This window comes from Seriola dumerili, unplaced genomic scaffold, assembly GCF_002260705.1.
Source record: "Seriola dumerili isolate Sdu_G_001 unplaced genomic scaffold, Sdu_1.0 BDQW01000367.1, whole genome shotgun sequence".
In the NCBI taxonomy this organism is placed as follows: Eukaryota; Metazoa; Chordata; class Actinopteri; order Carangiformes; family Carangidae; genus Seriola; species Seriola dumerili.
In genome coordinates this window covers 416,202-431,546 of record NW_019174622.1, presented here as the reverse complement: position 1 = coordinate 431,546, position 15,345 = coordinate 416,202, and the positions used below count along the sequence as shown (strand labels likewise).

Genomic DNA, 15,345 nt, shown 5'->3' with positions numbered 1-15,345 from the left:
TTGCACCAAAAAAGGGAATTCATTACACGGACAAAGGTTTATATTACATGAGGGATACCACAAATAAAAAAAAGAAAGAAAGTACGCACCTGTATCAGGTGTAGATTAGACAATATTCAATCTCATTTCCAAGATTACCCGAGCGCCATTCTCAGCTGGGTGTGAGCTTTCTATTTTAAAAGCAGCAAATGTTGTACCAGGAAGTGAGTTGAAATTAAATACGGGTGACGTGTTAATTACACGTGTCATTTCACTGCAAAAACAAAATAAAAGTTAGAGAATGAGAAAAGATTTAAATTCATGATAAACTGAAGTTTCGTTGCCTTTCATTCTATTATCTATATTTAATTACAGCACAATGTTAGAGCCTGACTCGAAGCTGTGTTTCTTGGCAACCGCGGTACACGGTGAAGACACTTCCCCCTGCCAAGTTTAAAATGACATGACCTCCTGTCCATATGCTTTCACCCGTTGTTTGGAAGTGTTCAGTGGCGCCTTGTTGGCGATTTTAGCTCCCGGTGGCGGCAGAGACCCTGTCATGGTTGGCTAGTTGCTTGGTTGGTTAACTCCAGCTAACTCCGGCATTTCATTGGCAACACAGCCCAAGCAGTGACAGGGGTTCACATGATCTGACCAATCACAGTTAAGGAAGGATACCACAAAGCCACTGTTTAAATATGAGCCTACTACACACAGCAGAGCGCCTGGTCATCCTGTTTATACCGTGTGGACTCTGTAGGATGTTTGTGATGTTTGTTATTCGGCGCTACACAAATAAAATTGAACTGAATTGCATCAAATTCAAAGTAAAACATTCAGTACAGAACCTGTCACAGAAGATCAATGATGCACATAGCCGCACACTCAGTGAGAGAATTAGTGAGGGAACCGGGATGTGCTGACGTGGGGAGTGGAAAACATTGACCCAGCGGATGTGAATAATAGGAAAGAGCCATATTCAGATGTGTCAACGTGCATCAACCTGCGATGACACATCTCAACATAAAAAACAATGGATGCAGCCATTTTAAATCAAGTCACACTCCGCCAGCGTGTTGTCCTTTCGACGTCTCTGTCATACACAGCGGAGCCATAAATTCTTTTTCCAGTGCTGCCTCAGTCTTTATGTTCTTTGCTTTAAGCATCCCATGTTCTCAAGTGATCATCACTGTGGAGTTCCCACAGATCCATCGCCTTAGTGTTGGTAATATTGTCTGTTGAAGAGGTTTCTCCAGAGTGTCCTCGTCTGAGATGTGGTGTTTAAACCAATTTCTTCCTTACTAACTTAACCTAACTTAACTCGGGAAGCGCACGGTGCAAACCAGCTCACATCTCGCCACAACATGGAGTTTACGTGTCTTTATGTGTTTGACTTTTACACGGGTCTGTGCAGGTTACCTTTGATTCAAAAATATTAAAATGTAGTCTGCCTTAAATCATACTTCTCCTGATTTAAAGAAACTAACAACTCATCATTTTCACAACTTCGGCGCAGTAAATCTCCTTACGTTGTTCATGTAAGTAAATGAGAGAGTCATCGTACTTTATACCCCAAAAACTGCTGCACATATTATATTTTGTCTATTTGTATTCCCTTAAATGTTTAATGGAAGGGTCAAGGTTGTTCAGTAGTGATGTTGTCCGTGGCAACCTGCAGTCAACATCTATTCTCATGACACATCACACATTACCTTCCTCTTATGTAAATCAAAAATTTATCTCCTGCCATGATCGTAATGGAGCCCAGCATCAATTTTACACATAAAGCAACATAAAATGACCTTGATGTTATCAGGGTTCTCGGCCTGGGGTGGATTATGATGGAGAGATGCTGTTGGTTGCATTATGGGTAATGTAGGATGTATTGATTTCTCTGAGCTTCACCCGCACCAGGGACTCAAACTCAGGATCTACCAGCCTCTACCGCATCAATTTTGGTTTGGATCCTGAGCATTTTCGGCCTCTTTGAGTTACTTCAACAGATATCAAAAGTAATGAGGCCTTTAAATCAGAGACAGCACATTTTCAGAATCGGCGATTAAACCGGTAAGAGTCAGAGATGTCACTGCTGAAGTCAAAATTTTATGACATTGTTTTTAATCATCTCATTTTTAACTTTGGTTGACCCCGTCGCCGCTTCTCTTTCTCACTTCCTGGCTCTGCTGTCTCTATGAAGTTACACACACTTTTTGACGTTTTTTCGAGAAAAAAAAAAGACAGGATAAATCTCCGGCCGAGTCACTCTGTATGTAAGCAGCGTAGTGCGCTACCCGAAAGGCAAAAGATATAACTGACATTTTTAAATAGGTTCAATGAATAGGTTCATTGGGACTTTAATTACATTCACTCTTTAACCGAGAGTGTTGTGGGCAATGGAAGTGGATCTTGACAAGCCAATGTGCTCTTATGACACCCCACCCACACAGCGCTGCTGTATTCCTGATTGCCCCTCTATCTGCAGGCAGCACGGGCATACCAGTGGAATCACTAATGCTTAATTAGCAGATTAGAAGATCCAATTAGTAGATCTCCTCTGTCTCAAATCAAGCCTCTGTCAACATGTCTTATGAAAATGAGATACTCCACATTCCCACTTAAGGTAGGCGTTTCTCCTTCCTCGCCAAAATGACCACACTCTTGATTGACTGTGTCCTGCTTTGTTTAGCCCGGTGGACACCTTGTTTTGAAGCCCATTCCTGATTAATCGTTTACATTTCAGGCACATTTCAAAGAGAGACAGAGCTGTGTGTTGGTGTCGAGATAAGTCCAGGCGTATTATGAAAAACAGATTTTTCATTTTTAGGGAAACAACAGACACAAATATAACGACACCAATCTGAAGTTGTTGTGGTTAACATGCGGCGTGTCCGTGACGCATAAAGCAACATTATCATCCCAGTGGTGCCATGTTAGTGGTCACATGATGAGTTTAAATCCAATGTTTACTCTCTTTTTTTTTTGCTCTGCTTTGGTCTCCACCAACAACTAGAGGGAAACGTATCTTATCTTACAGTTCAGAGCTCCTCACCAGCTCTCTGTTAACTGCTGCTGGAGACGGGGTCGATGAGAGTGAACGCTCAATGACCCCGAAACCAAAACAATGAGCAAAAATAAGCTGGAAAGCTCAAGAGTTGTGCAAAGGTTCGACACCAGGAGCAACAACATAATTTCATACATGGCTCGAGCCATGTTGGATATTACTTGTGAATTTAGGCTTCAGGCGTATGTGGGAAGCAGTTCCTCTGTTTTTCCTCTTGTAATTAAGAGCTGCAGTCGGAGGAAACAGTTTGTCGTGGATTTCGTCGGTACTTTTTCATCCACAACAGGAATGACTTTTGAGGACAGGCAATAACTAAAATTGCCTTGATTGTGCACTCCTTTGATTGCTAAAACAATGACCCATGCAGTTTGAAGTTTGACTCCCCCATGTGAGATAATAAGACAAATGTACTGAATTTCACGAGGTGACAGTAATTGCTCATAAGTGATACTCACTGATATGACATGCAAATTGCTTTCTATGGTATCATTGGCACTGAGTGCTTCCAGAGACTGACAGCACATCCAGACACTTCTCCGAGCTCACAAACAGGGCTCATTAAATATGGAACCCAGACAAACCCTTTTTCTTTTTTCTCTGGTTTGGTTAAGACAGAATTTTTTTTTTTTGCTTTGTCATTCCACCAAGAACTCCTCTAATGTTGCTACAACAGCAGCAGCTCACCTAAAAAGTTCGAGATTCCGGCTTTGTGATCACTTAGATTTAAAAATCAAATACATCTTTAAGAAGATTTTGTTGCAATCAAACTGGGAGGAGAAGAGGGGGATGTCTGGAGAGCGTGGTTGGCAATGCATGATCAGTAATGACAAAACACACCAGAACACCTAAACCCATGAAGCATCGCGCTACAGAATCCTCCTGCGACAACGAGGAAATATGAATTCTTTTTGTTTTGTTTATAGGTAGAGAACATTAGGTGCTGTTAGGATTTCATGAGCTTTTTACATTTCTTCTTGTTTTCTTTGTTCTCTGTCAAGTTTGGGAAACAGAAGACAAAGTGTTTGTTTCTTGAACGTGTCACACTGCACTTCTTCCCGACACGTGGATTATTTATACATTATTTCTTAATTGGGAACAAACTAAGTGCTGCAAAATGAAATGATAAAACATACACATTAACGAACTGTCAGCTCTAGTAAAAAGAAAACAGTCAGCTTGGATTCATTAACACCCACAGCTGAAAGCTCAGCTTTTAACTTACTGAGTGTACAGTGTTGTTATTATTGATAGGGATGGTGGTCGCAGCGATGAAAATAAGATTCAGATTGTATTATCCTTTAAAGTACATTCTACACAGGCTGTTTCTGTGCCCGTTATGTCACCTGACGGTCATTATTAGCCACCAGGTAGCCGTGAAGTCACTGACGTTCATGATCCCAAGAAGAGATTTCCTTTTTTATCTCTCTCCACCCTGCTGTCAAATATCTCCTTGAAAACTGTGGCACTTTTGTATTTCAAAAAAAAAAAAAACTTCTTCTAACTTTATTTAAAATTCTAGTGGAGATCCCAAAGTTTCCAGAAATATCATTTATGTCAGGCTGAATTTTGGTGATATGGGTATAAAATGGCGCGCAGTGTAGAATATTTCTTTTTTTTTTTGATGGAATGGTGCAATCATAAAATGAAATAAAAAAAAAACAACTCTTCAGTTTGAATCTCTCTCTGAGTGTAAGCATCATATAACTTCAATGAAGAGCTGGAACAAGCTGTCAGACAGGGGGATTTCTAATCTTAAAGCAACCGGGGGGGAAAAAATGGTTTCCATGTAGTTTGCTGTGAAGACTTCATGGTCCTCAAAATAAAAGAGGAAGTTTCTGGTGACCCCTGAACGTTGACGAGGCCAGACTGGTTATATATAGCCAGATTAAGGCTCTGCAGTGCTGGCTGACTCTGTCGTCTTTACACAGGTGAATCCACGAGGAAGAGCTCATGATGTGTGACAACATAAGATATAATGAAAATTAGTGCGGAGACTTACACCTGGAAAGTCTAATATAGACAACCAAGAATGATTCTCTGCAACCGTTCAACCCACCCTCCACCTTCCTGACCACACCGTGCACACACACACACACACACACACACACACACACACACACACACACACACACACTTCCCCCAAAGCCAAAGTCCACATTAACATCGTAATAGGAAAGTGTGTTAAAGCACAGCTTTAGCAGCCTGACAAGAGCGAATTGGATGTCAGAAGGATTCCTGCTCAGTTTAATTGAATCTGCCCAGCACTAAAAAAGAAAATCTGAAGTCAAAATAACCTATTAGATCTATCAGGTAATGTTTTGTTGAGTTTGACAGGTAGCACTGCGCCGCCCCCGCCGCCTCCTTCACTCCTTTTTACCTGCGGGTTGGGTGATGCAGAAATGCGGAGGCGGGCGGTAGGTGATGTTATCCACGGTGTTTCTCTCTCTGTTTCCTGTTATTCGTTAATAAAATGTGGCTCGCTCTCTCCGTTTCCTGGAGCTCACTCAGCAAATCCCTTGAGTGTGGAACTGGGCTGGAGGAGCACGTGGATGGGGGTTTTAGCCAGTTACTACAGGTAATGGATGGTAGGGGCTGAAGGTCTGTTCCACATGAACTGATTGCTAAGAATGGGTTCTTGTACAGTGTCCTGACTTCACTTTTTCTTTTTTTTTCTGGCATTCTGCAAAATAAGTCTTTAGAAAAAAGCATCAGCCTGGAAGTGAAGGTTAAGTGTTTGGAATAATGGTATCCAAATAAGCTAAAAGCACAAAAATGCATCTGTAATGTATAGCCTACATTATATTAGGCACACAAGTGCTTTGCAGATGCAGAATCAACTTCAGGTCACACCTCAATGCAACATTTATGTGAATCATCTTCTCTCCTTTTCACTTTCCTACAGCATAGTGGAGGTGTTGGTTAAAATCTCTGCTGGTATTTTATAACAGGAAGGGCCCTTCACGTCCATGAACGGATATTAACTTTGATCAATAGCTTTCAGTTTTTAAATGCTACTTTAATGTCATCTTCATTTTCTACTTTTAATTACAAAGCATTTTGAATTGCCTTGCGTTTGAATGGTGCTGTAGAAATAAACTCACCTTGCCTCGCAGCTCCAAGGTTCCTCCACTGAAATGAAGTGTGGTTTCCATCTCTATCACATTTAACCGGTCCCACGGCCCCGCAGGGATCCGGCGGCTGTTTGTCTGTCCACACTGAGTTGGTTTTTTTGCTTTTGCTTTCAGATTCTCGAGCTGGAGAGGGAGCGCCCAGAACAGTGGACCATGCAGTGATCGGAGGAGTGGTGGCCGTGGTCGTCTTCGCCATGCTCTGTCTACTCATCGTCCTGGGGCGCTACTTTGCAAGACACAAAGGTAATGGCATCTGAAAATGAATAAAAATAGTAACACATTGACTAAAACTGCATGGGGCAACTTCTTCCTACTATTTCCCCGTACAGACGCCATATGAGAAAAATCTCAGAAAGCAGCAGAAAGTATGTTACTACATCATGAATTAAATATGAAAAAAAAATACTCTGGATAGCAAAAGATATCACATTTTTACAAAAGGGATAGTACAGTCTGCAGCTAAGATGAATGCACTGTCTGATTCTGGGTCAGTTTTTGATGAATTATCAACTACGTTGCCAACGAAGCTTTATAAATAAATAAAACAGCTGCGAGTCTTACCTCTGACTGGCTTCTTCTGTGTAGTAACGGTGGCAGAGACTCATGGGTGTTGTAGTATTTAGAGACATGCGCCGTGGTAAATTGACATGACTTAACCTGATGGCCATAACATAAAACTAGTATCATGAAATTATCCAGAGGACTCCTGAATATTGAGTTTACAAAGCCAGTGGTTCCTCCCAACTTGTAACTCTATAAGTTAAAAACTTTATTGTCCAGAGCACAGCGTAAGAAAACACAGTGAATTGAGGATTAACATCAGGAACGTCAACAAAGAATATGACTTTAAACATGCAGGTATAAAAACAGATTTAAAACAAGTAAGAATTACAGAGAGAACTGTAAATCTTTAAATTATAATTATATATAATTGTTATACCTGTTAATTTTCTCAGCAGCTTATTGTTTCCTTTAAAACAAACTGAACCAGCAGGTGATAAGGTCTATGAGGTGTAAACGCTTTACTTTGTTTCCGTGGAAACCTCTCTTTACATCCTCGGATGGATGCTATTCAAATAATGGAAAACTGGCTATTAAGGCTACGGGTAACTGATGGTGAGTAAAATTACATTTTTCATGCTGCCATGCTGAGTAGTAGAACACATCTCATATGCTGCCCTCATAACACAGAAATAATTATAATCTATAATGAATTTTACACTATGATATTTCTTATGCAGGAGGAAATGGAATTGGATACATTAACCACTTTAGAAAGGAAATACTGTAAATGAGGCGGCGTAGAAGTCTAGACGAGACAGGTTCTTATTTTATGGTTGATGCTGCGGCTCAGCGTTTCCTCACATTTCTGTTCAGAAGCTGGATGTTGCTGAAGAATTTCAGCAGGGAACTGAAATGTTTCCGACCAGAGGAAACACTGTGGTAAAGTGCAGTAGGGTTCGTGATACTGACAGTAGTTTATAGGAGCGGTGCACAGCGGACCCACACAGTCCAGTTTATTTGGAATCAGCTTCACCTCCTCAGTCCGTTGGCTCGGTTCGCTCGGTTTGTATCACTGCCGTCTGTCAACAGCTGCTTGGACCTGCCGATAAAGTTTAGCCGTTCTGCCGTCAAAACTAATGGTCTAGATCTTTTGTCTGTTTTGTCTTTGGCAATGTAGAGGCAGGCTTACCCCTGCCCAGTGGCCTAAACATGATCCACCCCACAGTCCGCTCTGTGGTTAAAAACACACAGGATTTATTAAGGCCTGGTGATTCACAGTTTAGCAGGATAACAAACAAAGCTCCACAGAGCATGGTGAAGCCACAAATCCAGATCTCTACAAGTGGGAACTCAACAGTCCAGATAAAGAAATTTATCTTATGAATCCTTACAAAGACAGTAATATCTAGAGTGCTAAAATATATCTATTATTAAACCAAAAGGACGAGGTCAAAACTTTCTATATAAATGGACTGAGTCGTTATTTTCGTTCTGCCTAGTGTCAGCCCTTTATCTGTTTGCTTCTCTCCGACTCTCTGTGCTCACGTATACAGTATTTTAATACAACTGACTTCCCAATAAACAGGGTCTCATTCACATGTTTTTCTCATGTTTCTGTTCACAGACAACGGAGCAACAACCAATGGTGTAACTTTATCACTCAGTCAGTCAGTCAGTCAGTGATTTTCGTGTTCATCGGGCCAAAAATGGATTTTGTAAATTCAAACAAACATAAATCGTCATTATCAAATATTAAACCGAAACATTTAAACAAAGTTAAGCAAGTTTTTTCTTTTATTTTCTATTTTTCTGTACTCAGGTCTCACTTGTAAATGCGATCTTGATCTCAGTGTGATTTCCTGATTAAATAAAGTATAAAAAAATCAAAAATCAAAAGGTGCATACAGGGTCATACAGGGAGCTGAACCTGCAAGGTTAATAAACACAAACATCCTGTGTCCTGTTCACTGGCTCTTACATGATTCATTAACGACAGCCAGGCCGATTCTAAAGGATGATTATAGTTTATTATGACTGGGACCTTATTTTTGTATTTCTGCCCATCATCTCATCAGCAGTAGTAATACTTTTCTCATTGACTTAATGCTGAGATCGGGAAATGTGGCGGCTGTGCTAAAAGGAAATCTGAGGGGGGACGAGGACAGTGAGGCAGGTTTTAAACAGACCCTCGGGTCCGTCAAACTTCATTGAAAGAGAAAGAAAGGTGAACGGTAAAATTACTACCCTCTCTGTGTCTGTTGTAAACATCCATTACAGTTTACAGACTGACTTTATGTTTCAACCTTGACCCGCCAAACTTGGCGTAGTTGTCCACACAGTTTGCCTGTGTAATGAGGGATGGTGCCCTCTGCTTCAAATATAATGATTTAGAAAGGCCTGCTACACTTTTGATCGCCTGACGGCCACATCCCGCTTCGCTGTAGCCGTGACGATCTCAGCAGTTACTTTGGTTAATAGAAAATGATTGAATCTGATATAAATGATGGGCAAAGCTATGTGCAAATAAAACACAAGCTGTAATGAACCAGAATTATCCTTTAATGTTTCATTTTCACAATGCCATTTTTTTTCTGTTCACATTATTTTTCCAATATCAGCAAAAAGATGCAAGTTAACAAATTAAATGGAGGCCACTTTGACTGTTGTTTACAAGTTAGGGTGCAATGAATGCGAGGCATTGCGGCTACAACAATGCAGAGAAATGTTGAGACTGTGATCTGGTGGGGTCACTCAGAAAAAATTTCAGGATATAAACAACTTTTAACCGCCTCCGTAGGAAACTTTCCATAACAGTTACTCGACAAAACACTTACCTGGAACATCCCACAGCCTTGAGAACGAGCACAGGAGTGTGGCTTTATTAACTCGCGACGGGGGCGGATTACTGCATAATTGTGATATGAGTGTTCAAACTGAGGCTGCATTGCCAAAAGTCAGATACATTAAGTAGCAGATATAGGAGAGCGGCTGCCCAACTGGCTGTAAAAATGTCAGATTCAGTATTTCATTTTTTATTTTTTTTTCCCCCTAAATAAGGAGAACAAGACAAGAGAAGCTTTTTCTGACAGGAAGTCTTAACATGTCACCTTCCCTGTGTTACAGCACCACCGAAAACCTGGTTCCTATCGACTCAGGCAGCATTTGTGCTTTTTTATTTCGTTTTTTTTCCTACATGTGGAATTGCCCTTCCTCATTCGTTCTGGAATATTGCCTTTGTTATCAAACCCTACCGTGATAGGATATGAATAAATCTTCTAAATTAGGTTTGAAGTGATTTGCTTTTTTATTTATTTTATTTTTTTTAATTTTTTTTTTTTTTCTCAGCTGAACTTGACAAGGTTAATTTGAAGGTGTGAGCCGAGCTCTTCCCCGCACTCGAGATTATTTCAAAAACCCTGATTTTCATGTGCCAATCTTGAATGAAAGAGAAGGGAAATGATGTGTAATATTACAGCTCGCCGGTGTTCGGTGTGTGTAAATGACCACATGGTGAAGGATTTGCATAATTAGGTGCTGTGGGATGTAGGGGTCCACATTTTAATCTTTTGTATCATCTAAGCAGCAGGCTATTATCCAGTCCGTGACACTGTCCTTCATCCCTCCCTCCTCAGGTACCTACTTCACACACGAAGCCAAAGGAGCAGACGATGCGGCGGACGCAGATACAGCCATCATCAACGCAGAGGGTGGCCACACCAACTCGGACGAAAAGAAAGAGTACTACATCTAATCAAAACAGGACCCCTCACTCTGGTGTCCTCTTTGGGACACCGTGCTGGTTTTGGGGGCCGGGCAAAGGGGGTAGAGAGGGGAGGGAGGGGGGGGGAGTTGATAGGAGTTGGTTCAGGATCACTTTCACTGAGAGTAGAGGGGTGAAGAAGTGGAAGAGGAGTGGGTTTTTAAAAGAAAGGCCTGGTTTTAAGCCGTTGTTTAGTCTAGTCTGCAGATGTAGATGGAATGTTTTGTGTGTAAAAAAAAAACAAAAAAAAATCTAAATCAAAAAAGGAGAAAAAATGGGAGGGTTCGGTTTTTCGGTAAACTCAAGAAGGGGGATGGGTTGGGGGTGGGAGGGTGTGCCAGAAATCACTGTAGAGAGCTTCACCATTCGACACCTCCCTAACTGCTGGTACGAATTTTATTTAGTTCAACCATTTGCAGAAAATTCTGTGCCTTGTTCTGAATTTATTTCGTTCTACCCATACTTTGGATTTGTGTTGATCCTCATTTGCATAACCTCGTTGCTCCCCTTCTCCCGTTTCATCTCTCCCACTTGTAATTATCAATGTGCTGTTGGCTTTTGTATGAGGGTAAAATTACACAGCCACTTTATTCATTTCCCTAAATGTATCTGCACACACGCATCCTCTCAAACATAACAAAAACTCTTTCCAGTATACTGTGATTTTGTCTCAAGCCATTACTTCCCTCTCTGTTTTCTTCCCCCTGAAGTTTTGACAGCTCCAAAAATGCATGGAATGCTTTACATATCATTGTATAAAGGACATAAATGAGATACAGGTTGGATATACTGTATATGCCCTGCTCCAATCAAATTCAAAACATAATCAGAAGGAAGGCAGTAAAGGATAATTTTATTGGGCCAAGTCAGCTTTTAAATTCATTTGAAGCAGCCTCATTTTGTTCTTCAGAGCAGATGCACCGCTGCATCTTAAACAATTACTTTTCTTAGCAAAGAGAAGTAGTACATTATTTTTCCTCACTGCGCTGCCATTTCATTATGGTAATTTCTTCCTCTGTTCAGTATTATTTTTCGTTTTATTTGGCTGAATGGTAGCCCTGTTTTCCCCATCGGCTTTTATTGAGTTGTAATGATGAGATTCAATTGATTTCCATCTGTTCCCGCTCTAGAATATATTTTCTTCCAAATGGGAAAGTCAGAAAATGTAAATTGTTTTTTTTTTTGTTTTTTTTTTGTTTTTTTGATTTGGCAGACTCTCAGTTAAGATGCCTCAGTAATAAAAGGCTGTTGAAAAAATATTTGGTGTTAATATTAGCCAACCAGCAGCCAAAAGATGCTGGAGCACTGTACGTAATTTAACTGAAAAGAGAAACAGCCTTAACCAAACTCCAAACTGAATCAAATTTGTGTTGCGTTAAGGAAGCTGCACAAAGACATGAAGAAGGTCGTGGCAATCCAGGTCCTCCCATCAGCGGGTTCATGTTGTTTCATAGACACACAGTCCAGTGTAAATCAAGCCAATGGAATCACAACCGTATTGTACACTAATCCTTACTACGAAATATTTTTTACAACTTACTAGAATTACGATGGAGTACCTTTGTGGATTTTACCGTATCGCGGTCATTGTGAGTTTTTGTCAAATTGTAAAACAAGCAAATCTTTGGGAAAGTAAATGTCTTCAAACTGTAACGCTCTGAGAGACAGGTCAGTCTTTCCGCCCTCATCACACCTTCTAAATATATAGCCTATGTTTTGTTTTTTTTTTGCTTTGGTGCAGCAGCTTGAGTGCTTAAACATTTGATATTTTTTGCATGTATGTGCGTGCTAAAAAAAAAAAAAGAAAAAGAAAAGTCATTCCTTCCCATTCCTTCTGCTTCTCTATCTTTGCTTTATGTGTCACCTGCCAAAACTGAACGAGGATCTGTTTTGCTGTGCCAGCTGGGGAGCACTGAGGAATGCCAAAAGTAATTAATTGTTTGTAACAGAAGTTAATCCACAAGTTGTGCTCCGTGGTGTTAATCCATGGTTTGCATTAACGCCCTGGCCCCTTAACGTGGCAATGATGGTCTATTGATGGCATTATTTGTCATTATTATGTGTTCACACAGCAAGCATCTCACTTAATGAGTCCTTCCTCTACGCTACAGTTGTGGGTGAGTGATTGAGGTGAAGGTCTAGGGCGTGTGAATAGTTCACGGCTTCACGACATCACATCATTCAGAACATTTTATCAACACTTATCACCAGCCCCGACGGCGGCTGCAACTGTTCCTCAAGTTTTATTTTTCAAGGCACCTATTCCTGTGGTTTTTCAAATTAAAGTTGCACTGAAGTTGAAAAGCAAGAATCAACCGGACAAACCAAATTATAACAAAAAATAAGTGGAAGTTAATTGCCTGCTGAGGTCGACCGTCCACATTCCTCTGCAGCGTAAATCCAAAACCTCCAATGTTCACTTCTTTATAATAAGATATAATGTAATTGAACATTACTGATTAAGATGCAGAAAATTAATTTTACACCAACAACAATGAGTTTTATGACCCTAAACATTTCATATAAAATGTGACAGCCATTTAGAGTATAACAGTTGCTACATAACTGTTTGGATAAAATGTTAATTAGCACGGACGCATAAGCACCATGTTCTAACTAAGTCATGGGAATATAGCAAGTGCAAATATATAAAACATTAGCCAATGAATAAATCCATCCACACATTTGACCACAGCGTAAGGAAACACTCTGCAAATACAGAAAACACTCGTATTAATGTTGGCACCGCTGTAGCAAAGAAGAATCTCGTATGTTTCATCACTTCTCCTTTTAGACGGGTCAGCGCCCGGGGGAGGAATTTCACGGCGATCACGACAGCCATGGCCGTCGGTGCCCCTCCCTCTGGCAGTGATGCCCCAGAAACACCCTACAGCCACCACGGCCTTTGTGCCCATGTCAATGTCAAAATCTGGAGTTTTGCGCAAGTTTAGTTTCCACACTTGTCTGTGTATTATGCTGCAATATCATAGCTGACCTCAGAACAGTAGATGCTGAGTCACGGACAGCTTGGCAAGCTCCAGCCCTTGTCAGCGGGACATGGTCACACGAGAATGACATAAACTATAGATATTGAACTTTACTGTGCAAAATGATTTATATACATATAGATACATCTACTGAAAGTTATAATTTTCTCTGAAATGAAATATATTTGCATATGTATAGATTCTGGTAAATTGATACATGATAACGGACTGCATCTTAAAACATGTATTTTTTTTATTATTATTTATATTGAAAAGTGAATAATTTATGATTTTCATGTCATTTGTGTTATTTTCTTGTTTTATTTATTTGTCGGCATCAAATCACTCAACGGCCTTTGTCCCCTAAAAATTTTTGGGATGCTAAAAGCCAAATGGCCTTGCCCCCTAAAATGATGAAATTCCTGGCCGTGAATTTCAACATGTTATTCCTTGAGATTATCAAACAGAGAATGGATTGTTTTTTTCTCCTGGCTGCTTGCGGTGGTGTTACAGCGTTCCTGTATTTGCTTGTGTTTTCTGTGTTTCCAGCACACGTATTCATGCCTTGTGTGTGTCGTCCAATGGGATTATGCGTGTTTCCTATGAATGCCGTGGTACAGATCTTTGCTTCATTTGCTGGTGTTTTGAATATTTGCTTGTGTTTCCTGAAGTTGCACTGCACCACACTCTCCTCACCACTGCAACAGTAACAGATTTCACCTGATTTCACGCTGAAAATGTCACTGAACACCACTTTTACACTCAACCCCTCATTGGCAAATTAATGGGTTCTTTGGACCTTAATGGAGTTGCTTGCTTTGTGTACACTCACATCTAAGATTCTCTTGCCATGTAAAAGCATTTGATTGGATTTTGTGAATGTGCAACACATTCAATGCGATAGCTTTAATATATCATGGTCATGCATGAAGACAGCATTAAGTCTTTCCATATTGAGAATGTGGGTTTACGGTTGTCCAAGGCATTTGAGGAGGTTCTTGTGACATGCATTGTGCAAATTTTCACTTTCCTGAGCATAACGCATCAGCGCAATTTTAAATTCATTCAATATTTTTTTTTCTGCAATTATGGAAGGCAGGAGGGCATCATGGAGCTGTGGACATAATTTTAGCTTTTCCATTGGATGTGGCAGTTGTAGACGGGAGTTACAGGAGGGATGTTGAAGACAAAGATCAAAGATGCTGTGTCCGACTCTCTCCAACTGTTTTCTTCTTCTGTTAAAACTTGAGTTAATTTAAAACTTCTGTACTCAGAAAGGAATTACCACTAAGTTAACACTGTATGCTGATGACACTGTTTTGTGTTTGTTACGTGGATGGGTGGGGGTGGGGGAGGGTACCGATTAGGTTAGATGTTTTACGGTCTGGTGTCTGCTAAAACTGTTAACTGACTTGTTATCGTTGCTTTATGAATCACAGAGCAGATGTCACTTCATCTGTAAGACTGAGATTGTGTGATTTGCATTTTACAGTGAGCACTATTTCGCTTCAGTGACATGTGGCAGCTTCCATTTAAATCAGACGTCAAAACATGTACTTGCCAATAAAGGAATAGAAGTGAATATTGTCCTCTCCCTTAAGGCTGATGCATTAATATTTTATTTGTGAATATTAAACCTTTTGTGGGTTGGAACGGCAGGAGTGTTGCTCCAAATTTTTTTTCCTTACAACAACATTTTCTGTTCTTCCAAAGTTCCAATTTAAAAAGTAACAAGAACAAAACATCATAAAAAATACATTTGAAAATGTTTAATTATTCAAAAATGGTGAGGATTCAATAACAGAATGATATATGAGGTTATTGTATTATAATTTAATTTCTATTAAACACTTAGTAAAGTGAAAACAAAAATGGATTTTGGTCTCACAGTGTAACTGATGTAATTTTCTCCACATTAAATTC

General features: G+C 40.1%; 1 protein-coding gene across 1 annotated transcript in view; it reads left to right on the top strand.

Annotated features, from left to right (window-relative positions):
* The window catches only part of cadm1 (cell adhesion molecule 1), a 352,639-nt gene extending 342,158 nt beyond the window's left edge, over nucleotides 1-10,481 (top strand). The window contains 2 exon segments of the mRNA XM_022760846.1: nucleotides 6,286-6,414; nucleotides 10,308-10,481. Of these exon segments, the coding sequence (XP_022616567.1) occupies nucleotides 6,286-6,414; nucleotides 10,308-10,426 (248 nt within the window). The 3' untranslated portion in view covers nucleotides 10,427-10,481.
* Nucleotides 10,482-15,345: the final 4,864 nt, after the last annotated feature.